The following is a 27990-nucleotide window of genomic DNA, read 5'->3' as shown; positions in this document are numbered from 1 at the left end:
GGTAGTTTAGTCTCAGTCCAGAAGATGGCGGTGGCGCGCTTTGTGGTGTGTTGCCTACATCCGGTACACTGTTTAGATTACAGAAGGAGAAGAAGAAGAAGCACCGGTGGGAAATTTGACAGTGCGCGAAAGATTGTTGTTTAATGTTTTTCACTCCAAGCTCTTATTAATTGTGAAAATACTAATGCTTACACGACATGGACCGTTATGTGTTGGTTATATCATTTTGCCAAACTGATGACGACCCGGCGGAGGAGTATAACGTTACATGTAAGTTTATACTTTGGCAATGTTAACGTTGCTAAACCAAGTTTAACGTTGACGTTAGTTAACATTAGCCAGTGGTGAGACGTACACTATCCACATCAAAAAATAACTTACTGTAGGTTAACAACATACTTGTACGTTTTAGGTACAATGCTAACAGTGTTTGCTTCAAGAGAGTTGAGTCGCATGCATTTGTCTTGTAGCGTTAAATGGTTAAATGAACTTTAACCGGTCAATAACGTTAGCTAACTTATCAGTCTAACGTTACAGTAAAATAAATAAAACGTGGTTTACGTAAATTAACTAACAGCTAACCCATGCACAGTACTTGCTATTTAGTTATTTTTATTATAAATAATCCAGTAGTTGTGGTGAAGCCTGACTACTGAATTCAGTGTCATTGTCCACAGGTCTGGAGCCAGTAAAGCAGATACATGACAAACTTGTGGACATCTCAAGTCAGGAGTCCGTGAGAGGGATCTCTGTGTTTCCTGGTACAGTAAATTAAACACTATTTTAAACCCCGTCTTATCTCCACACATGAGCTGTTGTTATTTCACAAATTCCTCTCCTCTTTCTTCCCCCAGCCTGTTCTCTCAGTGGCAGCCCATCAGTTCAGAGATGGCACTTTGCAGTTCAGGCTTGCCAAGGAGTTACGCAGGTCAGACGTTTGAACGATTTAAGAAGACAGTTTTGCCATAAAAATGTTTTTTTGTTGCAAGTTGTAGGGTTTGTGTCTCCAAATGTAATCATTAAATACACTTACAAGCATGTTTATGTAATTGTGTCTTTGAACAGTGACACATCAAATATTGATGGAACAAAAAGAATGTCATAGAATTTACCAGAGCCGTAGTTGCTGCAACATGTCGACATACCGTACCCCGACACATCTGTGTGTTGATTTCCAGTTGGTGGTATCGCTGTACATTTTGTCAATAAAATGTTTTATCCACTTGTATGCTGACGAGCTGAACTCACGTGGAAGATGCTGATAAAAGTATTTGTTTATTCTTTCCTATTTAATCCGCTCCAACTAAGAAGGGGGCATTCAGAGAAGAAGTATATTAGGATTTTTAACATTCAAACGATTGATACATGGATAAAGGAATATGGGTTTTAATTCTGTACATCTGTATTTTAACTTGAATCCGTATCACCTGTTTTGTAGTTTTGCAGCTCTGACTGGGAGGAGCTGTGGACAGGCCATCGGAAAACAGACCGTGAAGAGGAGAAGCTGACTGCTGTGGAGTCATGTCTCAGTGCTCTGAGTAATCAGGAGGTACCGGACCAAAAGGATGATCAGCCGACACTGGCAGAGTGAGCAACCGATGATAATTCCTCTTTATTTATGATATGTTCTTGTTTTCTTCAGCTCAGTGTTGCAGGTATTTGTTTGATGCATTTTTGTGAGCTCTTTAATATTAACATTATCTGAACATATTTAAACTATCATTGATAGTACTGAATTTGCTTGAATATACTCTATTTTATATTTATCTTACTCTCTTATACAGCGAATCAGGAGATTGATTTTGAGATAATTTGCTAATGTACAGGTAAACAAGAGAAAAGCTTCTTCATGTGTCTCAAAGAAACAAAGACAAAGGATGACTTTTTGTATAATGGGTTGCAAGTCTTTCTGTTCTGATCTGAATGTCCAAATTAAACAGGCTGCTAGAAGAGGCTGCAGAAGGACTGCATCTACTGTCAGACAAGCTACCACCTCCAGGTACTACTGAGCATTTACTTTCTATACATAGAGTACCTTCTTTAGCAGCTGTGCATTTGTGAAGATGTGAACTGTGTGCTCAGTAGGGCTGTAAACCTTTCAAAATGATTTTGTTAGAATGAACGAGAACTAACTTTAATTGTATTTAAATTCATTTGAAGGCAAAATCTTCCCATGTATTGTAAAATCCAAATAGTTCCACACACTACTTCTTTTTAATTAATTTGATGTGTCATTATGATACAGCATAGCTCGCCAGTTTCCTCATCTTGCTTTAACAAGGAGAACAACAAACGTTTGGTTTACTGATAGGGCAACAGCGTAAGAAGTTAGAGTACTGCACAAATCAATGCCTCAAGTGACAAAAGTCTTTGCCAAAAGCTTCCAATAACAAGAAATTAAAACCTATTTACTCAAGCAATTAGTATACTATACTAAATATAAAGCCTTGTTGAAAAGGTGGCCTACTCTACATCATGAATATGCAGTGGTACTTCACTTTCCTACGGACCATTATTTAGCATACTACCTCAGTTCAAGAACAATGACCCTCTACTGTTAGCTGCCCTGAGGAGCTGTAGTCACTACGGACTTTATACTTTTCTTCCACAGACCTTGATATTCAGAATTGCAAACAGGCATTTCTACGTGCAGTACTTGTTAATAAGATGGTGTCAATGGAACAACCAGCTGCTTATTGGCCACTCCTGATATCCTACAGAAACAAATGAAAATGTCTAATGAATTCCTCTTTGGTTTGTCCTATTTTCCCCCCTAAGGTAAAGCCTTGTTGGATGTGCTTGTGTTGGGCTCCGCGGAGCAGTCCCCGCCTATAAAAGACCTACTGCCTCTGCTGGGAGCCCTCAAACACATCTCCTGCTGGCATGCTGCTAAGATCACTTTAGTCACACAGCACACCACTGGGTAAGGGAGATGAAAAAACACTTGCTTTACATTTCTTAAGTTGCACAAAACAGAGGATAAATACACTTTGAAACTAATCTAACACACTAACACAAGAACGTTCCTCAAGTCAGACGATACCTATACATTCCCTGGGCTCACTGTGTACATGCCAGTACACAAACGCACAACTATTAGTTCATTGTGGTATGCCAAACCTGAAAATCTGATGAGAAAACGCAAAGATGGCTCAGGACTGTTATTCTGAACTTTTACCAAGGCTCCCTTGTGCTGGTCATTGAGTGATTTTTTTTCTTCTTTTTCTTGCCCAGGTGGCAAAAAGCAGCGTTCTACCTAAGTGCCAATCTGGTGGAGCCTGCTGACCTACACAAATGTTTGGACCATAGAGAACTGTGGAGGGGCAGCCTGGGTATAAGAGAGAAGAAGGTAAGGGGCTCAGAAAATGGACTGAGCTTATGAGGGAGGGAGGGCGGGAGGCAGGGAGGGAGGTAGGTACTAACTTAGCTTAATAACTTTTTCTTTTTTAACTTACCTGCTTGCTTGCTCAGGGCTTTTTTATTATGAGCAGTGTTCTCTGTATGCTGGAGTGAACAGCTAGCGGGGCTCAGCGAGAGACCGTGGAGAAAAAAGCATTTGCACAAGAACCCTCTGTACTGGGGCTAATCATGGAGACCTGATTCATGCCTCAGTGTGATAGTCCGTCTGTCTTTTTCATTAGTCACCCATGCAGCGCACACAGAGGCCAGAGGGTACATTTACACATAGTTTATGTAAAAATTATTGCTCTCTGCTACTGAATGAATCTAGAGATGTTACTGGAGGTCACTGAGGGGTCATGGGAAATAGCTCTGCCCTGCTGGCATTGCCCTGGCAGAGCCCACCCGGCCCGGCTCAACTCAAACCCGACCTTGCTCCCTGAGGAGTTGGCTATGTTTGACTCATAAGGACTTAGACAAGGACAAGGGTTAGAGAGCACCTCAGGGCAGGTTCTGTCTTTGTTTAAAGGACAGTGCTGGTGTTAGTGCAATGCCGTTATGTTTTACTTTCTTAGAAAAGTAGAATTCTGGTAAAATAATGGCTTTAAGAACAGTTGTTGCTCCAGAAAAGGATGGCTCTCTGTAGCATATAGGATTCAGTTTAAAATTCTCACACTTACTGACGTAAAGAGTGTTGCACAGTAAGGCTCCTGCCTATGTGGCTGAGCTACTTCACCCTTATTTGTCAGCTCACTCTCTTATGCTAAATGTAATAAGCTAAATGTACTGTCTATCCAACGCACCCGGATAAGACCCGGGGTGTTTGGGATTTTGAGTCCTTAGCACCTAAACTAAGAAATGTCCGTAAGGGAGTCTCCTCCCTTACGGTCCTGCTGTTTCTGTAGATTCTAAAAATCAGATAAAAGCATACCTGTTTAGATGGTGTGCAGCTGGTCCAAGTTGAATGTGTATTTACATGCATCATCATTTTTAATCATCTGGCAGGAGGGAAGGCGAACATGTTTACGGCCCAGTTGTTGAGAATCACAGTAATAAAAACAATGGTGTGATTCCAACTTTGTGGCAACAGTTTGGCAAAGGCTCATTCCTGTTTCAGCATGCCCAATGCCAGATCCAAAAAGGAAAATGTCCTTCACAGTTTGTTGGTGGAGAAATTGACTGGCCTGTACCATGGCCTGTACCATGCCCTGACCTCATCTCAATCAATCCATCACCTTTGGGATGAAGTGGACTGCCTCAGTAATGCTCCTCAGGTTGAATGGGAACACATTACTGCAGCCATTCTCCTTCATCTTCCAGGAAGAGTGAGAAACTGTCAAACCAGCATATTCATGTTTGTTGGAATGAGGTGTTAAACAATAAGAGTGTTCTGCTTTTGGCCACGTAGTGTACTTTATTAGTGCTTACCTGCTAGTAGCTTCACATGCTGCCCTTTAGTCTCTAAAAGAATTGGCTAAGGTGATTATTTTTCTGTTGCTACTCTGGATATTACTTCACATCCACTGGTGCCTGTTTCTCATTAAAGGTCCCATGGCATGAAATTGTCCTTTTATGAGGTTTTTTAAACCTTAATATGCGTTCCCTCAGCCTGCCTATGGTCCCCCGGTGGCTAGAAATAAGAAAAATTAAATAAAATAAAATAAGAAAACGTATTCATGCCTTCATCTCCTCACGACTTGACTATTGCAACTCACTACTCCTCGGGATCAGCTCAACCTCCATCAATAGGCTCCAACTGGTTCAGAACTCAGTTGGACGACTCATCACCCGCTCCACATCCTGGCACCACATCACTCCGGTCCTAAAACAGCTACACTGGCTGCCCATCTCTCACCGGATCACATACAAAATCCTGGTCTTCACCTACAAAGCCATACACCACCTTGCCCCGTCATACCTCACTGTCCTCCTCTCCCCCTACCAACCTTCACGGTCCCTCAGATCCACCTCAGCCGGTCTCCTCTATGTCCCCAAGTCAAAGCTCCGCAGTTTTGGGGACAGAGCCTTTTCCAGGGCAGCTCCCAGGCTGTGGAACTCCCTCCCCCATGAGATCCGCATCTCTGAGTCCCTCACCATTTTTCAGTCCTGTCTGAAGACCCATCTTTTCTGTTCTGCCTATCCTTAGTTTTTTTTTTTTTTTAAACACTGTTTCTACTCTGTTAAGCGACTTTGAGCTTGGGAAAAGTGCTATACAAATTCAATTTATAATAATTATTATTATTATTAGAAATGGCGATAGATAAATTAAAGCTCAGATGGGCTGATCTGGACTCTTGCCCCATATGAGGTCATAGGGGGCAAGGTTCCATCCCCTTTCTCTGCTTGCCCACTTAGAGAATTTGGCCCACCAATGAGAGAGAGAGAGAGAAACATCATGGCTTTCAATTGAGCAAAGTGGCAGTTGGTCAAAGCCACACCTCCAGGCTCCACCTTGCCCCCCTCCTCCTCCTCCTCCTCAAAAGCTACAGACTCAGAAATGGCACATCCTAATGAAAGCTCTTTGTGGGACTGGCTGGGAGAATCAGCAATCTGCTTCACCATGAAGTTACCCTCAATGTCTCAAACATTTGTTCTTTTAACCTGAGATTTTCACTTGCTATTTAAAGATCATTTTAAATGTTGATCAGCTTGTATCTAAAATCCTAACTTGTTTCTTGAAACCGCTCACATTTTTTTCTTTGCCGAAATGTCATGAAATAGTGCTGTTTGTACATTTTGTGTTCTACTCGGAAATACAGTAAGTTTAAAGCAGCTTTAATTGATATTTGTCATTCTAGTCAACTAGCTACGCTATTTTATGCTTGACAAATGTTTTTTGCAGACAACTCTGCTCTGTCTATGGAGCTCTGAGTATGATGCGGTAAGCATACAGCCTCTCCTTGATGAAAGTGACCTTTTCTAAGTTGCTGTCTTCAGAAGGGATGGAACAAAGGAAAATTCCCAAACGCATAAAAGTCTGTCTGAGAACTACCAATAACTATACAGCCACGTGACGAAGAAAACTGTAACTATTTTTGTGAGTTATTTGAAAACCCTTGATAGCTGCACGAGAGACCGTAACAGTGTGGATCAAAGTATAAATCAACTCTTACCGCTACGTAACCCTTTCTCTCCTCTGTGTGTTTGCCTCAGTATGCCTCGGAGCTCCGTTTCGATGGCTTTTCTCTGCGCTCTCCAGTGCATCACATGTCAGGGACCAGTCTCTTGCACGCTCCCTACACCACTACAGAGCATAAACTACAGTCTGAGGTAAGTCCTGAGCTCTTCATTGCCTCTCCCATCTTTATTTTGCAACCTTAACCTTTCTCGTTGTTTAAAGTCAACCCTTTTCCTCTGAGCTCGTGAAACTTAAGAAGACCGCAGCCTTATATATGGGAATAGTTCACACTAATATGACAATTTTAATGCTTAAAGTGTGTGATAGCTTACCTCATGAACAGACTGAGTTGCCATTTTGTTTCAACATATCCGTCATCATTCACAGTTGGCATTTTAGATCATTTTCCTGTTGTCGACATTTTTCATGGCTCCCACAAAGCTCTGATAGGTTGCATGTTTCTCCAACTCTGTGGACACCACAACAGACCTATTGGAATCCATGTACAAATCAGAGAAGTGGGCAGCGAGTCAACGGTCTGGAACTAGGCTTTTTATCATTGTTGCATTTTATTTAACTTCTCCAAACACCTCAGGCAGCCACATGTTTGGGTTTTATTGCGTGACAATTGCATTGTGGTTTCGAAAGTCCATTTGTTCCCCTCATTATTTCTTGTTTCTTCCTCTCTGACAAAAATATGTTGTAGTCTTCTGCCAGAGTGCTGTGGGCCCTGGACAAATGATGTTAGTGAGGAAATCTTGTTTAGAGAAATGTATTACGTGTTGAGGTTGTTAACCTCTGCAGCTTGAAAGAAGACTATTTTGAAATGATGTCGGTGTCCGTATTCCTACAGACGTTAGTGAGGGTTTAGATTGACAGGATGTTGAGTAGATAATGACTACATTTACATTTAGGGGAGAATTCTTCCTTTATTCCCAGTTGAAGTTAAATCTTACCTTCAAGCTAAAGAGTAGAATGAGCTGCACACAGTTATATTTCCTTCCATCTCCTAATTATTTCTGGTGGCTAGAAGGAGATGAGTTCAAAAGGGTCCCTTCCTTGTTGCCCTTTAATCGCATTGAGGAACCAATGACTGAAGGACAGTCAGATAAATCGAAAGTATTTAATCTGCCAAATTAGTGTTGACCTCTTGTACATCTGATGACCTTGTAGCCAGAAGACAGTATTCAAATATAGATTCATCATTTCATCATGGAAAGCCAATGCCCAAAGGGTTTAACTGAGGCAAGTTTGTCTGCTGCTCCATGAAGCTAGCCTAGAAATCTAGACGTACCCTAGCAGCAGCAAATGTAAGTTGCAGCCAGGGTCAGTCGGCTTGCGAGCTGAGAAAAGCAGCAGAGCAGCAAACATACACACGCAACAGAGGTCCGCATGTCGGACTTGAATCTGGGCCACTGCGGTAAGGACTGAACCATGGTACATGGTGTGCAGGCTTAACCAGGTGAGCTACCAGGGTGGCCCACAATACATATTTTTATGAAACTTTTATGTTACACTTAAATTTAATTTAACCCTGTGATTACAAAATCCTAAAACATAGTGGTTTAGTGCTACAAGGCACTGTTGGGCTTAAGTTATGTTACTCTTAGGACAGACCACACAGTTATACATTTTCAAACAGATGTAAATCATTACTTGATTATTATTATTATTATTATTATTATCATATTATAAATATGTCAGAGGCTCACTAATGTTTAAAGGTGGAGAATTGGCTTCTTAGAACGTGAAACACGAGGTGGCCAGATGTAATGTGGAAAAGTAGATGAACAGCCTTTTTGTGTTTTGCCTAATTATTTTATGTATGTCTTATTAGATCATGTGTCTATATACAAAACTTATTTTCTTTTTCCTTTTGGCCATTTTTGTGTTTTTCTTTCTGCACTCTTGCCTGAACTCTAAGTTGTTGTCCATGATTGTGTCCGTTTTCAGTCACTCTGTTTTCTGATTTGTACATGTCTGGAGACAGTAACTTTATACACGTGTGTACACATTTGAGTGTATGCCGTTTAAAAGATGTGTATTTGTATAGGGACAATGGACTCTTTGTGAGACTAGGTCTTTTATAACAGTTAGTATAGTTCTGTAATGAGTTTTCTCATGTAGAATAACATCCATAACAATACAAACACACAGTAGCTGTGCCCAATAAGTTATGGCCTTTCTTAGCATTAAGACAGTTGGTTGAAAGGATGTCTGTTGTACACATTAAAAAAATAATGAAAAGACCCATTAGCTCTACAGACAGGAGAAGTGCCAAGTTGCTGTTGTAAGTTTTATATAGTTTAATATGTGTGCTGTCGTCATCTTAACCATTGTCTGCTTTGTGAGTTTGTTTCTGGCAAAAGATAGTATGTGTTTGTGTTGTGTGTGCTCATTACCCAGTTAACACAGCAGAGTGCCATAGTTAAGGTGTGTGTGTTTGTGCATGCTACTCATCTACATGTCTATGGAGAGTAATACGGTGTGTGATCTCATCAGATCTGTTTACAGAGAAGCAGATGGCGTTGATTGTCTTGGCACATGATATAAAAGCAACCTCTGAGGACCACTAAACTATCACATCTCCACTCTGCTGGGATAACTGACTGTAAAATTGAAACTATGCTCAGACAAAAACTATTAGACCTCGTAACTGCCGTGATAATTACCAACACACACAAACACACACACACATGCTCAGCCTCAGTAGGCAGGGAGGCCACACTGCTGTTAGATTAAAACCTAAAGTGTGTGTTCAGTGTGTGATTAATGAAATCTAACCCGCATGCAAGTATAAAGCGTTAGACAATGATAATACAAGTGTGATATAAGCATGCCTATTATATGGATAATATGTAGTAGATGAAATAATTTTCATATCGAGCTACTCCATCACATTAATGCAAGAATCTTTTAAGTCTATACTGCCATAACACAGTCCGGCCCATTGTTTTTCAGCGCTGCCCACATTGATCTAATACAACCAGAGATATTGGTAGAATAGCCACTTTTTTATGGGATACAGGTCTGTATTCCACAATGATGCTACAGTTACAAGGATGAAAATGATCTCATATTCAAGTAAGAACATGTACAGTATAGTAAGAACATGGACAGTTAAGGACATTTTGCTGTACAGGTAATTGTACATTCTAGACATCAACAAATGTTGTTGATGGGCCTTAGTTTGGCCGGCATCAAGGCTAGGTGTAAATCACACGTTTTATCATTATACAGTATTTTATCCAGTTTTTTGACAATGATACAGTATTTTATAATACACAATACATGGTGTACCAAGACAATTGACTGCTCATGAATAGCACTTACTGTTGGAGCACTGGCTATTCACAGGGCAAGTAAATGGGACAGGATTACAGCAATCAATGCACATAGGGATAAGTATAACATGCAATGCTGCTGCAAAGAAAAACACACGCAACAGCACTCAGATGTAAGTCACTTTTGCAGTGATTACATATTGATTTAACGAGAATCATGTTATGTACAAAATTATTTTAGCCAGCCATGTGCAATTTAACACTATTATAAAGGATGATTCCAAGTATTAAGGACAGTTAAATATTGGAAGTAACGGCATTAGTCAGCCAGAACAAGTGAGTACTAAACTTTACCTACTCGCAAAACTGAGAATCCAACCCGGGTTCATTAAAATCTTCATTTACTTACACTATAAGAAATAGGTCACCACGTTATTCCCATTGAATAAATTATAAGATTAAGATTCCAGGCTTTCCTTGGCATTCTTGTAATTTACTGTACATGCAAATGACTGTTTTTTCATGTGACAAAAGATTTATATATTATTGATTTCCTCACGTAATGAGCTCATTAAATAAGTAGGACAACTGCAGACTGTTAATACATTTTAAAAAAATGTTTTAAAAACTTTCCACTGGAAGTACAAATCCAGATTGGACACCAAGGAAGATTACATTTCAGGATCCATTATATAACATCTCTTCTGAACTGCTAAAGGTTCAGTATCTTGCTCAATACACGCTCAGTGTCAGTTAGTCCTTCAACTGCTGGATGGCCTCCAACTCATGAGGCTGTTGCCTCACCAACCACTGTTTTTCTTTGTAGATGCTGTTCTGTGTGATAACCCGGTTGTTTTTTCTTCACCCTCTTTTATGTGTTAATTCTTTCTCTCCTCCACCACCCTGTGTCTGTTTGTTGTGTTTGCAGGTCTTCCATTACTACGCACCAGTTTTAGATTTGGTTCAGCTGGTTAATCTTTCAGTGCTGCCCAGCTTTCTGATGTCCACAACCCAGTTTGAACTGTATCCTCATTTCTAAAGAGTGTGTGTGTGTTTATGTGTGTGTGTGTGTGTGTGTTTGTGTGTGTGATCAAAACTGTACTGTCATCCATATTCAAAGGTATCCACATATCTAGATGAAAACTGTTAAATTTACACAATAACAAAACAACATTGATTCTTTATCCATACATGGAGATTTTAATATGCCTGATTATATATGTGATTGAAGATTACGTAATGCCGCTTCTAGTATTTTAACTGAAGCCTCCTAAGGGGTTTCCTGTCTCAAAAGGTAGTTGGTTAAACATTTCTCCTCAATATTGTATTGTTCCTTCATCACCTACAAACAGAAGCCTATCTGGGAAGTCAATGAAAGCTAAACTTCTGTTGGACCAGCTGAGGTCCTTGCGTGGAAAGGTATCAGACACTAAACTGAGCTCTTATAAGTACAAATGTTGGAAAACATCAGCCACAGAACTTTATCATCTCTAATGAAGCAAATGAGTCCCTACTTTGGTCCCTAGTCTAATGTGTGTACATGTACAGTACTTAGCATTTACAGAAGAATATGCATATAAGGTTCATCTACTATATGACTCATGGGCTTGAGGGACTGTGTTAGTGTGTATGTTTATCAACGGTGTTTCTATCTCCAGGTTGGAGCATTGTTCAGTCTGTCCTGTATAATCACACCCATCGCCCAGGCCCCAGCCGGCCTACTAAGCTCCCAGCGCTGGAGAGAGTCTATAGCCAGGAGACCAAAGTCTTTACCTAGTAAGACAGTTTTTATTCTTCCCCCCAAGTCTTTTTCATTTTCTTGTGAAATGGTTGATCGTTTTACAACAACAGAGAGGAGCCATATCACCTTTCTTGGGGAAATAAATTGATAACTAGAACTACGCTGATTTAGATAAGCAAGCCCTCTGTTGTGGAACATATTCAGAAGTGGGACAAAATCAATTTGGAACACACCCATGAAAAATTCAGAAACAAATTCATGAGACTGCTGTAACTGATATTGCTATGCCCTTAAGGTAATTGGATTGCTGCAGAAAATGGTAATTAATACGAATTGGACAGCAGGAATTAGATATACAAAACGCTTGGCCAACATTTTTTAGAGTGAGATATATTGTACAGCACAATTGAATGGATTAAATATTTTAAAATAAATCATGAAATGTGATCAGACCATTACAATAGAGTTTTCAGCAGATAAAAAACAATAAATAATAGTTATCGTAATAAATGAAGTTTGTAAAATATGAAGGATTAACCGTGGATGTAATCTCATTTCTGCTGTCTGTCCCCTGCAGTGCCTGACGTAGAGGTAAAAGGTGAGAGTGCTCACTACCTTCTGTTGGTCCAGGGCTCGGATAGCATTGGGTTGGGAGGCTGCAGAGTCAGGATGTTGCACTCAGACAGTCAAATCAATGGAGGGGCTGCCATGGCAACCATCTCCGGGTTGCTGAGAGAGAAGTCCCTGTCATTATCAGGTATATTATGTATATTTTGTGTTTTAACTGTATGATTTTGTGTGGGTGCGGGTGCGTGCATTTTTTGTGTGCCACTGTAAATGTGTCCGAGTCCCTTTAATCTGCTAAAAACTTGACTCGCAGCATCTGTTTAAGAGAGTCAGAAGAGATAGAAAAAAACTTTTAACTAACTCCCCCTGTAGTTGTACTCTCCCCTCCAATCACCCATACCCAACCTGCCTCAGTAATGTCATTTAAACATTGATAGCTCAGCATAAAAACTTATAATATTTTGCACCATTGAAAGTATTGCTAATCAGCTATTTCCATTTCCTGTTTGCAATGCAACTTATGAATAAACATGATGATTCTCAGGCAAGTTCCGGAATTGTAAAGAGCATCTTGTTTTCAATGATTTTGTTTCCGTTTGTGGTTTACTTGCGATCTACATATTTAGGAATAATGACGTCCTCAGAAAGTCTAAAAATATGTATGTGTGGTCAGATTGATTTAAGTTATGACTCGAAGAACAACTACAGATTTTGATACTAATGGTTTTAACTACCTTAATTGCCTCCCTTAGCCGTGTGCTATACGGTAGCCACTGCTGCACACTTAGCTGTGATAAGTGTTCTGCCATATTGTAAAGAAAAGTCATTTAAGTGTCCCGTTTCACTTAAAGCTTGATTGGAGTAGAAGCCTTTAATTGACACAATGAGGGGTTGTGATTGTACATTATGCTGGTCTGTGTTATGTCCCTGTTTCTCCTCCCTTCCTCCCTCACAGGCATTAAAAGCAGTGACTGTTTTTTTAAATATTTCCTCATCTTTGTCAATAAAATAGGAGCAATCAATCAAAGAGGAAAGGAGTGAAAAGGGGTATTGAAGAGACAAATGGATTGACAGAGAGAGAGAGAAAGGTGATGAGGAGGAACATAGTCAATCTATAGATGGATGAGAGATGAACTCGACAGATGATTGAACAAAAACCTTGGCTGGTTACTGCTGACTAGAAGGACCCAATCTGAAAATGAGGAACAAGACAAAAATCTCTAAAGTCCTTCACAGTGTTCTTGGGCGTTATGTGATATTCAGGGGAGCTACTGTGTTGTTTTCTCCTGAGAGTTCCCGCGATTGTTAACATTTCGTGCAACCTTCAAGAGACACTTTTGGAACTTTTAAATGCAGAGCAAGACTATAAAAGGTGCCCGAACTGCTGCAGTGACAGCAGAGTTTTAAATAAGTAAACCTCCTAAAAAGCACACCTGAGGTTCGTTGCATCTGAACAAAAAGCACGAAATACTCAATATACTGTTGTGTCTAGTACTAACATTATGTTTCAGGTCGTTATGTTTTCCAGTCTCTTTTGCCAATGGGCTACACTTTTAATTTATAAGTAGGGGTGCACGAATCGGAAAAATGAATGCATCCACTGGGCGATCCAGTTTTTTGGGTTTTTTCACTCCGTCACAGCACATCAACAGTTGAGTTAACCGTTAAGCAACATGTAGCTAGCCAAAGAGTTGGCTGTGTCAAGATATTGCATGCTTGCCACCCCAATTAGTTGGTTGGCTGTTTCCCGTACCCTGGTATCGGGACTAAAAAGTCGGATAGGAGCATACCTATTTGTACGTTTACTGCAAAGTATTTGAGCAAAAATGTTGCTTTAAATGGGGTGCAGTAAATGAACAGTAAGTCCACACGAGGGATGTTTTATGTTGAGACTTGAAGAGTTCTCTGGCAAATATTTCAAGTAAATTGACCTTTTTGGGTAAAATCGGTGGAGTGCTTATTAACACTCTGTTGGTCCTTATCCCACTCAAGTAATATCAAATTGTTCTATGAGATCCTCTCCAAACAATACACAAGTGAGTTTTGCTAAAGGATCTTCTCCATCCCCCCATTTACTACCACTTTGTCTTTGAACAGGAGATGTAGGCAGCATCCTTTGCCCTCTTCCCTGTCTCCAAGGAGACGCCCTGCTGAAGAGAGAGAAGAAGGTGACCCAGGTCCAGACACTGGTACTCAAAGAATATCTCAGTAAGTACTACATTTGAAGAGTTCTTGAAAAGAGAACAAAAAAACCCAGAACATATTACAAAATGTACTGTAGTTCTGGGAACAAAAAGTAGGTGGTGTACAAGTTAAACATAATGTAGACACTGTTGAAGTCAAACAGATTTGATCATCATTTTTGTTTTGTTTTAGTACTACAATTGTGTTTTCATTAATTGCTTGCATGCTATTGTATGACAATAAGCAAGACAAGCTCTCAGAACAGAACCTTAAGCTCTCTAAGATTTGAAAATCAAACTTTCCCTCAAGCAGGAATGGAGAAGTGATCTACAGTATTACAGAATAGGAGAGGAGAAAATGGGTTTAGGAGTTTCATGGGACCAGATTTTTCTCATAACAGACACATTTTTTTAACCTGTCTAACAACTGGGGTGTCGTCTTATCAGGAACATTGTTTGACAATTAGGAAAAACAAAGGTGAGGGTCACCTTTGTTTTTCCACAATTGTTTGTTTTTGCACACTTTTCACCAAATGTTTTTACAGTATAATGTCGCTAACCTTTTCTGACCCTGATAGCTGCTGGCTAACACCCCTCTTTAATTAGTCCTTTTCACCATCTCACCATCTTCATGTTATCAAGACGGACAGAACCCCTAATTGTGCCTTGTAAATCTGAGTCCTCATGGTTTTGAGTACCAACAAATACTGTTTAATTTGTAATACCATGGATGGGAGAACAAATATTATTTGCTTCATAGCTCATATCTTAGCAGGTCATAAAAAATACAAAACACTTGAATTAATCTCAATTGATAAGTTATAAGTGCTAAAAGAATAAATCAAGTAACTGTTCAATAAGCCTACAAACTAGTCCACAAACTGGCAACGATTTATATAATTAGGATGTGCTGCTTTTCTCTGTTTTATGTCATAATGAATTCAATATCTATAATGTTGGTGAGATAACAAGAAATTTGGAAGTTGCATTCTTCACTTTTTTCTAACATTTCATTGGCAAAACTGTGTGTGCATGCGTGCGTGCGTGCGTGTGCGTGTTTGTGCTCGTGTGTGTGTGTGTGTGTGTGTGCGTGTGTCTAACTGTCGGGGCAACTCAGTTTCCTAAACTCTAGTCAGTTTGAACTCTCAGCTTTCACCAGCCCTTGGAGCAGGCTGGTGCATAGAAAGACTGTAGCATCATTATTTTACAGACACATAATGTCCCCTTGGCAGGAAAAGATAGTGTAACACTAGTGGAGTGGAGCCGGATCAAAGGAAATTAAGTGAAATTCTTTAGACTTTAGGAAAAGCAACAAGAATGCCGTGAGCAGAATGAAAAGTCCTGACAGAACACAGGCCTTAATGAAATTCTTTTTTTTTTTTTCTTGTGTGAGCGAGCGTGCATGCGTGCTTACTTTAATGGGTTTGTCTGTTTTCTTATACTGCAGGCTGTAATCAGTCTATCTCTGCATGTGTGCGTGCAGTATGCCAGCGGATGCATATGGTGATAAAGACTTAATTTATAAGTTTTTTCAGCATTAATTTCACTAGTTACCTAACTCTTCAACATTTGCAATAAACCTGCATAAGATTTTAATGTAAAAATACAACCACTTCTAAGCCTGAGTCACACACTGGTACTACACCAAACAGGAAATCTTCTGTTGAACCTTTCTAGGGCAATAGAGTAGTAGTGAAATCCAAAAATTACTTTTTAATCATTCCTTCCCTATAGATTAAAAAGATAACATTTAGGTTTATAGGGAAATATTGATTACTAATGTGACATAATTGCTTTTAATTGAAAACTTTCAAACCGAAATTCAATCCTAAAGATAATATATGTTCCACCTTTTTTACCAACTTTACCAATCAAAGACAAAAAAGCCTTAACCTGAAATGTTGCCAAAAATGTAAACCCACCTCTGTTTGTTTGTCCAGGACAGAAAGAAGAAGCATCAGCCTCACCCTCAATACCCGTCAATGACTTGAAGGTGCTTCTGAGCCTAGCCAGGGAGCAGTATCTGAAGATGACTGACTCCACTCTGCCCTCTGCTGCCACCTGTCTGACAGACAAGCAGGAGAGCACAGCCGCCAAGAACTCAGGTATGGCCTAAGAAAGTAATAAAAAAAAAAAAAAAAAAGCAACATTGTTTTTATGGTATTTTTTATTTTATTTTAGTAGAATGGTCTATCTTTCGTATGTAGACACAATGAAACACCTACTGTTCATTCATAAGCTGGAAATTCTCCCATACCTTCAACTCAAAGATCACATTTTCTCTTGTTGCGCGTAAATGCCACTTTTCTCATTGAATGTGTCAAATTTTTAATTGGCGCCAAAAACTCACCAATTTACATGAAAACTTCATGCATCTAATTCTACATTCACATCATGTAGGCAGAAGGGGTGGAACGGGAAACACTTCAATTTTTCTGCCTTGACAATGTTCACATATTATTCCACGATTGTTACCCCCATTGTTAGCTTTGTTGTCAGAGCATTTAAAGAGCCCAAATTGTCCATTTTTGCTGTGTTACCTTTTTGATGTGGTTGGTTAACAAGTGAAACTAGGTATAAACCAAATATATGCCTTTGTAAAACTTGTACCTTGTATATGTCTTTATTTAGGCTTTCATTAGGATGGTGGCTTTTGTAGGCATTTCAACACAAGTTTGTTTATACTTCCTCTAGTTCTACATTTCTAGTGGGAAATATCATTGTCAGAATTTCCTGATATGTTCAACTCTGAATTACAGCTACAGTAAGAGGCTGTCATGAGTGTTTCTTCCAACTTGTCTGCTTGTCATTATGTTCCGATCAATATGCCTTGAATGCTGAAGCCAATGGTTATAAACAATGAGGTTCAAGAACACTATGAGACTGAAGGAAGCAGTCACCTGCTTTAAGTTTACTAACCTAACCCTTAATGTATGACAGGCCTTTAGATTAAAGGAAGCACTGACTATATGATACTGGAGACCTGCATGAGAATAGTGATAAATATAAAAATGCTCCTTTTACACGGATGATGATATTTACAAATGTTATTTGGCCTTAGATTATTCAGCCAATCTAAAGAAAGAGTCCTATAGAAATCTCACACGCATAATAATCAACTGATGTCTGTTTTCCCATTTCACATATTCTGACTTGCTCATAAATTATGTAGCAACAGTTTTAAAAATGTCGCCGTGGGGCTAACAGACCTACATGTCAAGCAGTTTTCATATCATAAATGCTGTGACATTACTTGCCAATTATTTCATAGTTTCTGCACAACTTTATCCGTCATAATATTTATAATGTAATTCTTACCCTTGCTGAGAGAACGCCTCAATCTAGTAACATAAATTGAGGCATTCCTTCAGCAAGTGTAATTAGATTAGAAAAGCCTTTACCAGCAAAAGTAGCACATGTCTAATTCTCTACATAATGGCCTTTGTGGGTATCCTCCCAGCTTTTTGTTCTGTACCATTTTAGATGTATATAGATCTCCAGGACCTTACACAAAAAATACTCATTATTTTTGTAAGAGCTGAGCCAGTGAGCTTTAAAAACAGAAGTGATGATCGATGTAAACATGTAGAGACATACATTCTAAGGTGCAAATCAGGTATTTTTTCAACCTAGAATAAAGGTTTTGAAGAAGAGGGAGACAACTAGTCAATTTTTCAATTTTCTGTCATTTGCTTTCAGACAAATGAAAATTGATGTGAGCCCCATATTGAAAGTTGATGGTTCTAGCTTGAAGGGGATTTTCCAAACGAATCAGTGGGAAGGGCGACTCTGACCAGCTAAGCCTTGTTTTTTCTTTGTTGGAGGTTGTCAGACCATTTCCCACCTGCAGTCTGACTGGCCTGAGAGGAGCGTCCTCCACAACATAGAGAACCTGCAGAGGAGACGACAGAAGAGGAGGTAAATGAGATTCAAATGGACATACAGTATGACAACTCAGTGTTCCTGATACACTGTGTTTGATCTACAGTGAATTCTGTGTGTGTTAGATTTGGTCTGTTAGGTCCAGGCTCCAGTGACAGTCTGCTGGGTCCTAAAGACATTCAAAAGAGCTCCCCTGCATTGCTGGATGCCAGAGAACTTCTTAAACATTTTACATGTGATGGCCTGCCTACTGGGGAGCTGCAACCACTGGCTATCAATAGAGGGTAGGTTCAGTTATCTTTTCTGGCTCCGTTAAATGCACCGACTGAAGCTGTAACTAGGCCTTGACACAGGCAGACATAAAGAGACACACATGTAGGCAGGGGTAGCCACATTAGTCTGCCAGAGTTGCAGACAAACATGGTTATGCAACTAAACAAATGTCTCAGAACAGCATAATTACAGATTTACAACTTAATATACACATACTGCAATCAGGTAAACAGTATCTGTGTTGTTTTAGGATGGTTCTGAATGACAGATAATGAGGCCATAAGGAGGAATTGATTATGATCATTAGCCTGCTACGTTAAGCTTACAACCTTTTTGTAGAAACATTACTGAGTTGGGTTGAATAAATCATTATTCAGGAGCAGAGCTGTCATCAGTTAGGGCTAATAATTCTGTCAGGACAAACTGTGTGTTTTAATTAGTCTTGTTTGCATTTGTGGTTTAATGAAGAGAAAAACAAAACTTTCTTTGACAAACTGTTTCTCTCTTTCACTGTCTCCGTCCACCACCCCAACTCTCTTTCATCCACATTCTCTTTCTCTTCAGTAATAATACATTTCAGTTGTCACCAGACCTTTCTCCCAGGAGAATCAGCCAGATGTCCTTCAGCAAAGCCTCAGTGTTGCATTACCATGGCATAGAGTGAGTTTCTATAAAGTATACAGCAACCGTTACAGTAAATTATCTTTTACAGTACAGGCAGCCATTATATGTATATATGATCTACAGAATCTCGGACAATTACTAATCAGTCTCCATAACTTCTTTGTTTATTATTTAAAAAACGTATTTGTTCATCTAGGTTCTGCCTAGACAACCAGCGGTCCCTGGACCGGGACCAGGCCTTTGTAAAGCTCCAGTCCCGTCTGATTCGCTATGAGACCCAAACCACCTGCTCCAAGGAGCCCTGTGCCCTCCCCTTTGCCCTCAGCCCCGCCCCCTCCCCTGCTGTGATGTCAGAACCAGGAAGTGTGCCTGACGGCGAGACTCTGCAGAACGCTGATGTAGCGCGTCTCAAGCGCAGATCATGGGACACGGACATTGTTGGAGGTTATCCTCGCAAGAGGTATGGTGATAATGTACAGTATGTTGCTACCGTACACTGATGGGTGGATGGCTGGGTGGGTCTTGGGGTTGCAGATGTGGTACGTTAAATGTCGTTGCTTTGATGTTAATAATATTACCAACTTTGTGTCTGTGTGTTTGTCTGAATGATCCAGGCTGGTGAAGTCGGAGAGCAGTGACTCCCTCTGTTCTCAGAGCAGTGGCAGCAGTGGGACACACCCTGCCCTTAGGTCTCTACGGCAACAGCCAAGCAGATCCAAGTCCACATCCTCAGGTAAACCAAAAACACCCAACCTTAAATGGAAAGGGACGAGTGATCCTGCTTTACAGAAGGTGTTAGAATAACAGTTGGTACTCCATTTTACACCAACTATTATAAAGTTATCAGTGCATGGTATTAATGATCCAACTATCTAGAAACTCCACTCTCAATCTATTGTAGTTAAGAAGGTACTTCAAAACTGGCAAATTTGCATGAGAAAGGCTGCACGTCATTACTTATAATGTTAAATAAAATGATCAGCTTAACTGTTGTGTGACAAACTCATGTCTCAAACCCCTATGTTGATATGAAGTAACAATTCCAAACATTGAACCCAACAATCCACTCAACTGTTTTTACAACTAATTTAACAGTAATATAATACATTATACTTTATTTTTACTTAAAGAATCATTTTGGAGGCCTAATATCTGTTGAAATGGGATTATTAACATGAAAAGGTTACCAATTAAGCTATTCATTCACCTACGATTCCTGGACAGAATTTGTTTGTGATTTGCAAATGATCTCTTATTGCATGTCATTGTGGAACAACATACGATGTTTTTCCTTTTTTCTTAAGAAAGGATTTCATCAATTTATTTTAATAAATTCTAACTTTACTTCAAGCCCCTCATATGTATCATGTGAGAACTTCTTAAAATACTTCTGTATACTTTACAAATAGACAGATTTTTACTGTAGTGACTCTTTAGGAGATCCTAAGACCATGTTTGATATAACAAACTTATTGATATTAGTATGATAATTTTCATTTGTTATTTATTATTATGTATTTTTTATTCAGTCTTGTTCTACTCAGACATATGCCAAGGAATTGTACTGTCATGATGGTAGTGCCTTATTGTTCATTTTCCTGACATCATTACTCAGGTTTGGCCACCCTTGCCTCTGCTGACAAACCTAACCCTCAGCAGCCGAAGACGCATCATGAACACACACAGGACAAACTTTCCAAAGAGTCACGCTCCCAGAAACACAATAGGGTGAGTGTTTGTGTGTCTTATTTTGAAAGGGGTGACATGCTTTTAAAAAAAATGCAACCCTTAGTTTTGAAATTATTATGATTATTATAAATCATCTAAATATTTATCACTGTTACCTTGGAAACCAGTCCTCAGAAGTAAAGTGTTGCAAGATATTTAGTTTATACTGTACATGACTATAAAAGTGTTTCCTTCATGTAAGGTGTTAAAGTTTATTGCTAGGAGGAACTTTAGCAACATATGTTGATCATGGGGCGTAATACTCAGGGTTGGTACGGGTGCTTGAAATCCCTGAAAATGATTGAATATTGATGTTGTAATTTGTTGTAAAGTTTGAAAAGTGGTTGAATTTTGGATAAAATGATTGAAAATGCTTGAGATTTTAACTGTCTTCCTTTCACAATAAATACCCATCTGACTGAATAGTTAGTTTATTAGCTGGAAAATAAAATGATGGAGAGCCTAAAATGAAACCTGCTCGCTCGGTGTGATTGCGATCTGCAAGTTGTGTGTGATTCCGCCGAGTCCGCACCATGAAATCACTATTAGGCCAATGCCGGGAGGCTGTCATTTCAATGACCGTTGGCTGGAAGATGACAAATATAAGTTATGGATTTAACGGGGACAAACCCGAGTTGCCTTTTGTAAAATCTGCTAAAAAAGACATGAAGCTTTTTACAATGGGCGGATCTGCGCTTTTAAGTCACATGAAGGGTAAAACATTTTAAAAGACTTTTAAATTAAGGCAACGGAAGTACACGTTAGCGCCTTTTGGTTTGCCCTAAATGCTAGCATCTAAAGGGCCCCAGGCTCCGTCAAATATTATGTTAGATCACATTATAAAAGCAGTCCTCACTTTCCTAATTATATACAGACTTTAGCAACCCGTTCAATCAAAATATGATGATAAATAACGTCAAAAACAGTGTCTGTAGCTTTCTGCGGAGCAAGCGAGGATGAGCTATCACAGACTGTGGTAAAGTTGCTTTTATATTGGAAGGTCAAACTCCATAATAGATTTTTTGAATGTGTCTCATAGACAACGTCCAATATACTAGTATACTGTTGAGCCAACCGTAAATTCGCTCCCTCGTGATTTGTAAGAGCATTCTGTCCTTTGATAAGGGTTGATTTTAGTGAAGATAAGAACAGCGTAATACAAAATATTACAAACTGGCATCTTTGAATTCACAACGTTAAGAGGGTCGGTTTTTGCGTGCTGAGACCGATCATATGTATTCAAATTCTGAGTAGTGCACAGGAGGAACAGAAGGAGGGAAATGAAGAAGAAGGCAGTAAACTGAAGAGACCAGAACAGGTCAGAGAAGGAGAAGGCCACAGAAGGAGCAGAAATAAGTGAAAGGGAAAGGAAGAATTGAGTGTGACGGATGAAGGGGAGGCTGCCAATTCAGAGAGAGGGACAGGCAGGGAATGATCAGGAGGAGGCAGATGAATCTCTGGTTTGAAGTTGTCTAGCTGTCTTATGTCACTGTTGCAGTCAAAAGGTATTTGATTGGTTACATATTGAAACATTTAATAATTACTCTATAGCCACCAAGTTCAGTAAAAGACTGTAAAATGCTGTGTTAAACATTTGTGCATCTGTTCCATCTCTTGAGTGCACTTAATAAATGCGGAGGCTAATGTAAATACGTCCATCTCCACTGAGCCATGCAGAAGCCTGATTTGTTATTATGGAAGTATAGGTGATATGCTCTGGATGATAGCAAGTTTGCAATTGTTGCTTTGGGGCAGGGGGGGTCTTGAGTCTTGTTCCCCGGGGCATATGAAATTGTTAATCTTGCCCTGAAGAGTCTTCTGGGTAAAAATGGAATTACAGGCTGTTGTTAATGTCTCAGATTTTGTGAATACCATGGAAGGTATTATTCAGGTTAGAGAGAGAGCCAGGCAGTCCAAGCTTTGTAGGGTGGAAGACAAACATGTCAATATGACTGAACCATTAGTGTGTACAACATGCCCTAGATTTGGAAAAAAAAAGCGTAAAAAGACTGACATTAAGGTTAACATAAACTTTGAGCAAAATCTAAGAGGGTGCAGTTGTTTTCCTGGATTTAGTCTGATTTGACACAGAATGACCCAGCTACATGACATTTGGCTCAAAACCTCCCACTTAACATTGACTCAGGCAGGTTAGATAGCAAGCAAAGTCTACTTAGATAGTGATACATTTTGAAAATAAAACTTGCGTTTTGCTTAAATATCTGATCCTTCTGCTATTATGAAATGCAATTTTGGATGTTTATAGCATTATGTCTTTTAATGTGACAAAAACACTGAATTATAGTTTTGACTATGAATTGATATGTAATTTACGGTGGTGTAAGGTACTGGAAACAGCTTTTAAACGGACCTTGAAAGTGCTTGAAAAGTGTTTTAATTTGACCTTGGTAAAGGTGTACGCACCCTGAATACTGAATTTCTCATTAAAATGGGTTTTGTTTTCAGAGGTCTGGCTGTTGGGTCTATCAGTTATGATTGGGAATATGCCGGTATTACATTTTCATCCTACAATTGTTGTTCATCACGTTAAACATAGTCTAAATAAAGTAAGTTCCAAGGTTTGCCTTGGATTTCATACCCAACAGACTGAAAAGTGAAAAGTATATTAAACAATGTTGGATTCAACATCAAATACACTTTAAACACTGTAAACAACATGAGGGAGAATGAAAAGAGCAGTTTCTTAAGGCTGCCAGTCTTTTCTTTGTCAGACATGTAAAATGCGTGCTCTCTCTCACTCTTAACGGAAACGTTTCCACTCCCTTAAACAATCAGCCCTCCAGTAGGTCAACAAGCTAATGTTAGCATTGCCTCAGTATCTGGAGCTAAACGGATAAGGAGCCTGGTGTGCTGGTCTGTATAGGTCACTCTCCCTCTGTTCCATGAGGAAACAGGCAAATCCTAGTGACTAATAAAATCAAACTGCTAAATGAAAGCAGGAGCGCTATGTTTTGCTCACAGTGCCACCTGAAACAATGGTAGTTACAGTATTGATGGTAGAAATTGCTGGCTGTGTTGTTACCATCAGTATGTTTTACTATAGTGTATATAGTAAAACTGGTATGCTAGCACATGTCTTATCATAATGACGTACTTATCGTCTGATTGGTTCACACTCAAACAAGATCCCAGCAGTTACTTGGCTGTTACCAAAATATAACCCAAGTATTAACAAACCACAGTTTTCTAAATTATACATTTCGTAATAATCACCTGTTTAATGATAAATTAAAAAAGACAGTATTTTACTATTCTCACAAAATCTGAAAACAACTCCTTGTGTAAATCCCCTGCTCACATCAAACATTACACACACAGACAAACAAAACTCAACTCAATCTTTTTACTTCAGATGAGAGTTTTGCAACAGCTCCAGTAAAGACAAATGTTTTTATGTTTTGCACGTGATCACCATTAATGTGTGGGCTGCATTTTTATGTTACAGCAGAAGCACTTTAACAACCTTGTTATTATCATATCACCTGCTGCCTGCCTACACACACAAACACACACACACACACACACACAACCACACACACACTCACACACACACTCACACTCACACTCACATTCACACTCACACCTTCACAGTGTTTCTTCTGTCCCACATACAGCTCACTATCTGCATCCCGACCTTGACTTGTTCTGATTTCTGATTACTATGCAAGCCGGCTTATCATCCAAACCCGAGTACAGGAAAGAGCAGTTGGCCCTGTTCAGAAATAATGATAGCTGTTTATTCAGGAGATTAAAAGCTTCCTTTCTCCTCAAGAGACTGAATAGCACATATGATTCCTCACAATAATTTATGGAGTTTCCTCTGAACAGTTGCTGTGACAAGATTAAAGTCAGATCTATTTATTTTAGGAATGTGTTTTTTTCCTGTCAACACTACCAGTAAAATATTTGTATGTTTTTACCTACGAGCTTACACTCAATGAAAAAGCGTGCATTTCTTTGCAAGGACGTCCCCCAAAGTCGAGACATTTTGACATCCCTTTCTTTTTAAAAAGGGAGTTGTGCTGCTAAAATGAGTTTCTCTGAACCGGCTTAGCGCCAGGTGGTTAGGGAATAAACAGTACTAGATTAAATGTTTTCACAATTGTGCTAATATAAATGTGTGTGTGTGTGTGTGTGTGTGTGTGTGTGTGTGTGTGTGTGTGTGTGTTTTAACTTTTGTGTCCTCAGATGCTACAGGAGGTAGTGGCCAAAACACTCAAACACCACGGGATCGCTGCTGAGCATCAGTGCTTTGAGGCTTGCAGCAAAAGACTGTTTGATATCTCAAAGTTCTATCTCAAGGTTAGTCTTAGTCTTTTTACTGCCCACACTCAGTCAGCGCTGACATCTTTGGGCAGTTTCTTTATTTGTATGCTTCTATGCATCCAGAGGCCTGTACTACGAAGCTAGATGTGGCGTTAACGAGGGCTCTGTGCATCACAACTGGATTGTTACCGGGTTAAATTGCTGAACACCTAACCTGCTTATGAGCAGGTTAAATTGGAGATTAGAGATCGACCGGTGTAAATGCACCGCCTACTGACCAGCCAATACTCTACTTACTTATAATGCTTTATAACACATTACGGCTTCTTGAGCCGCGTGTTGCCAATGCGTACAGTGCAATCGGCTTGAATTATGTTTTTTATATTTTTTATTTGCGTTCAGGATTGCTTATCACTTCCAGGGTTGCAACTGAAATACAAGGCTAGAGCAACAACAGTTTATGGAAAGCTAAAGTGATCTTGTGTCTTACTGATGGGGAAGTGATATTGATAAGCGTTGTAATTTATGCAGAACAGCGTCTGCTCTTTTTTTGCCAGCTTTCTTTCCTGTTTTAGGAAGCAGCGACTGTATTGCATTTTGCCTGTAAAACCGTGTCTGTGGTCTTTATATTTATGTAGAATTATAGTTTGCTCTTTTTTTGTAAATATGCGTGATGATAGATATTTGCGATTGGTCATGCTGTGCTTATGTGAACGCACATCGCTTGATTAGGAAACCCTGGGTTGATTGAACTAGTTGTTAACCACCGTCGTGACACATCTTATGCGGGACCGCGGTTGTTAGGGTGAAGCATGTTGATCTTGATTCGTAGTACAGGCATCAGAACTTGTACTGCAAATTGGACCATATGTTGTTTTGTTATAGATCCTCAAAACAAACTAGAACAATACAAGCTGTTTTTTTTGCCAAAACTCACATTTTCATCTAATTTCTTTTGTGCCTTCTTGTAAATTGTAATCAGGTGTTTTTGTTTGATAGAACATAAACACAAAGGAAAAAGGGCCCAACTTGCCAGCAGTGTTGGAAGTACTCCGATACTTTAAGAAAAAGTAGCACTGCCACAACTGTCAGTAATACGGTTATAAGTTAAAGGCTTCCCTTCAAAATTTTAATTAACTAAAGTAGAACTGTGCAATATATTGATATTGTATCAATATCGTGATATGAGATTATATATCCTCTTTGATTTTGGATATCGTAATATTGTAATATGGCATAAGTGTTGTCTTTTCCTGGTTTTAAAGGCTGCATTATAGTAAAGTGAATATCATTTTCCGGACTTACCAGACGGTTGTAACTGTTCTGTTTTTTTTCTTTTGCACACTTAGTCATTATGTCCACATTACTGATGATTATTTATCAAAAAAATCACATTGTGTAAATATTTTTTGAAACCACCAACAGTTAATACTACAAAATTGTTGGGGTATCGATATTGAGGTATTTAGTCAAAAATATTGTGATAATGGAATTCCTCCGAGCCTTAAACTAAAGGTACATAAGGATCTTCAGGAAATTATACACAAAATGTTAAATCATGAACTACTTGTTAAGCAGAATTGCCCCTTTTAGAGTGTTGTTAAATAATATACTGTATATATTACAGTATATTAATACTAATGCAATAGTATACATCCACTTCCGGGATTGCTCCGGTGATGCAGCATACAGCATACATACCCCAGATACATGTCATTTTGGCCGGATGTCCGATTCCTTCTGCTTACTTTGTGTTGTAATTTTAAACTCCAGTGGATGTATGAGGACTATGGTTAACTGCTCCTCAGATCTCTGCGGGGTAATTTAAGAACTGGTCGGCACTGCAGGCACCTCAGGTTTATATAGGACCAGCATGCATCTGGGAAGGGTCTATTTTAGTTTTTTTTAACAGTGCAAGACAGGCAGACAGGGCCATGATTTCTTTGTAAATTGTTCACTTGCTTGCCAACCAAGAAAAACACAAACATTTCTTAATGGACAGTTAATTGTTATTTTGCCTGCATATAATTTATCCCTGTGATGTACATTATCAGTTGATGATTTGAAGCATCTGATTTTGACAATAGACAAGTAGCCAGTACAGGTAGTTCAATCTACTACACATACTCATATGTTTTTTATGTACAATCTATCTAGTAAGCATGGCTGTGACGTAGAAGTAGTGGAGTACTATGTACAATGTTTCCCACTGAAATGTAGTAATGAAGAAGTATCAGAAAATTAAAACACTCAAGTATAATTCTGAGATACTTTACCTGAGTACAGTAATTGAGTAATTGTACTTACACTTTTCTTTTTTTCTCTGTTCTAACCCCATTAAAATGTTTTCATCTGTGGCCGAATGTGCCCACGTTTGTTGACCGTACTGGGTCTGCATTAGTAATCTCCTGTTCTGTTGTTTGATCCCAGGATCTGAAGACGTCTCGGGGTCTGCATGACGAGATGAAGAAGGCAGCCAGTAGCAACGTTAAACAGGTAACACCACCAACCTCCAGTGGTCCTCCACTGAGTTTAGTTCTTCTTAACCTCACCCTCCTGGGTTTTGTTTTGTTTTGTTGTAGGTCATTGACTGGGTGTTGGAGAAGACTTCAACAAAGTAAAGACGTATTCTTTGTGTGATTTAGTTTCCTAGGTAAAAGAGTGCTGCATTGTGTGTCACATTTATGAGTGTTTGCGTTTTAAAGCCTTCCAGACTAGTTTTAAAGTGTTACATTATGCCTGTTTTAATTAACTTAATCCTTTCTTTGATTTTATTGTGTCTTCACTAAGGCGGTCCTATAGTGACATATAATTTTTTCAGATGTATTGTGTGTTTGTTATTTTAGTTTGTGTTTGCGCACATCTATTCTGATATACTCCCACTGCTCCAGAGCCTTGAAACAG

The 27990-nt window shown here is 39.2% G+C and overlaps 1 protein-coding gene across 1 annotated transcript; it reads left to right on the top strand.

Moving 5' to 3' along the window:
• Nucleotides 1-5: 5 nt before the first annotated feature.
• Nucleotides 6-27990, top strand: mtbp (MDM2 binding protein). The gene is made up of 23 exons (XM_034873406.1): nucleotides 6-270; nucleotides 678-761; nucleotides 855-928; nucleotides 1439-1587; nucleotides 1941-1999; nucleotides 2779-2923; nucleotides 3235-3349; nucleotides 6553-6669; nucleotides 10730-10824; nucleotides 11154-11220; nucleotides 11460-11577; nucleotides 12120-12299; nucleotides 14207-14317; nucleotides 16233-16397; nucleotides 18117-18210; nucleotides 18300-18458; nucleotides 19012-19107; nucleotides 19268-19531; nucleotides 19686-19804; nucleotides 20687-20799; nucleotides 25009-25122; nucleotides 27517-27582; nucleotides 27669-27990. The coding sequence occupies exons 1-23, from the start codon at nucleotides 198-200 to the stop codon at nucleotides 27705-27707; spliced, it is 2616 nt and encodes an 871-aa protein (XP_034729297.1). The 5' UTR covers nucleotides 6-197; the 3' UTR covers nucleotides 27708-27990.

Source organism: Etheostoma cragini, chromosome 6 (genome assembly GCF_013103735.1).
Source record: "Etheostoma cragini isolate CJK2018 chromosome 6, CSU_Ecrag_1.0, whole genome shotgun sequence".
NCBI classification, from domain to species: Eukaryota; Metazoa; Chordata; class Actinopteri; order Perciformes; family Percidae; genus Etheostoma; species Etheostoma cragini.
The sequence above is the reverse complement of the archived record's forward strand: the minus strand, read 5'-3'. Positions and strand labels throughout refer to the sequence as shown.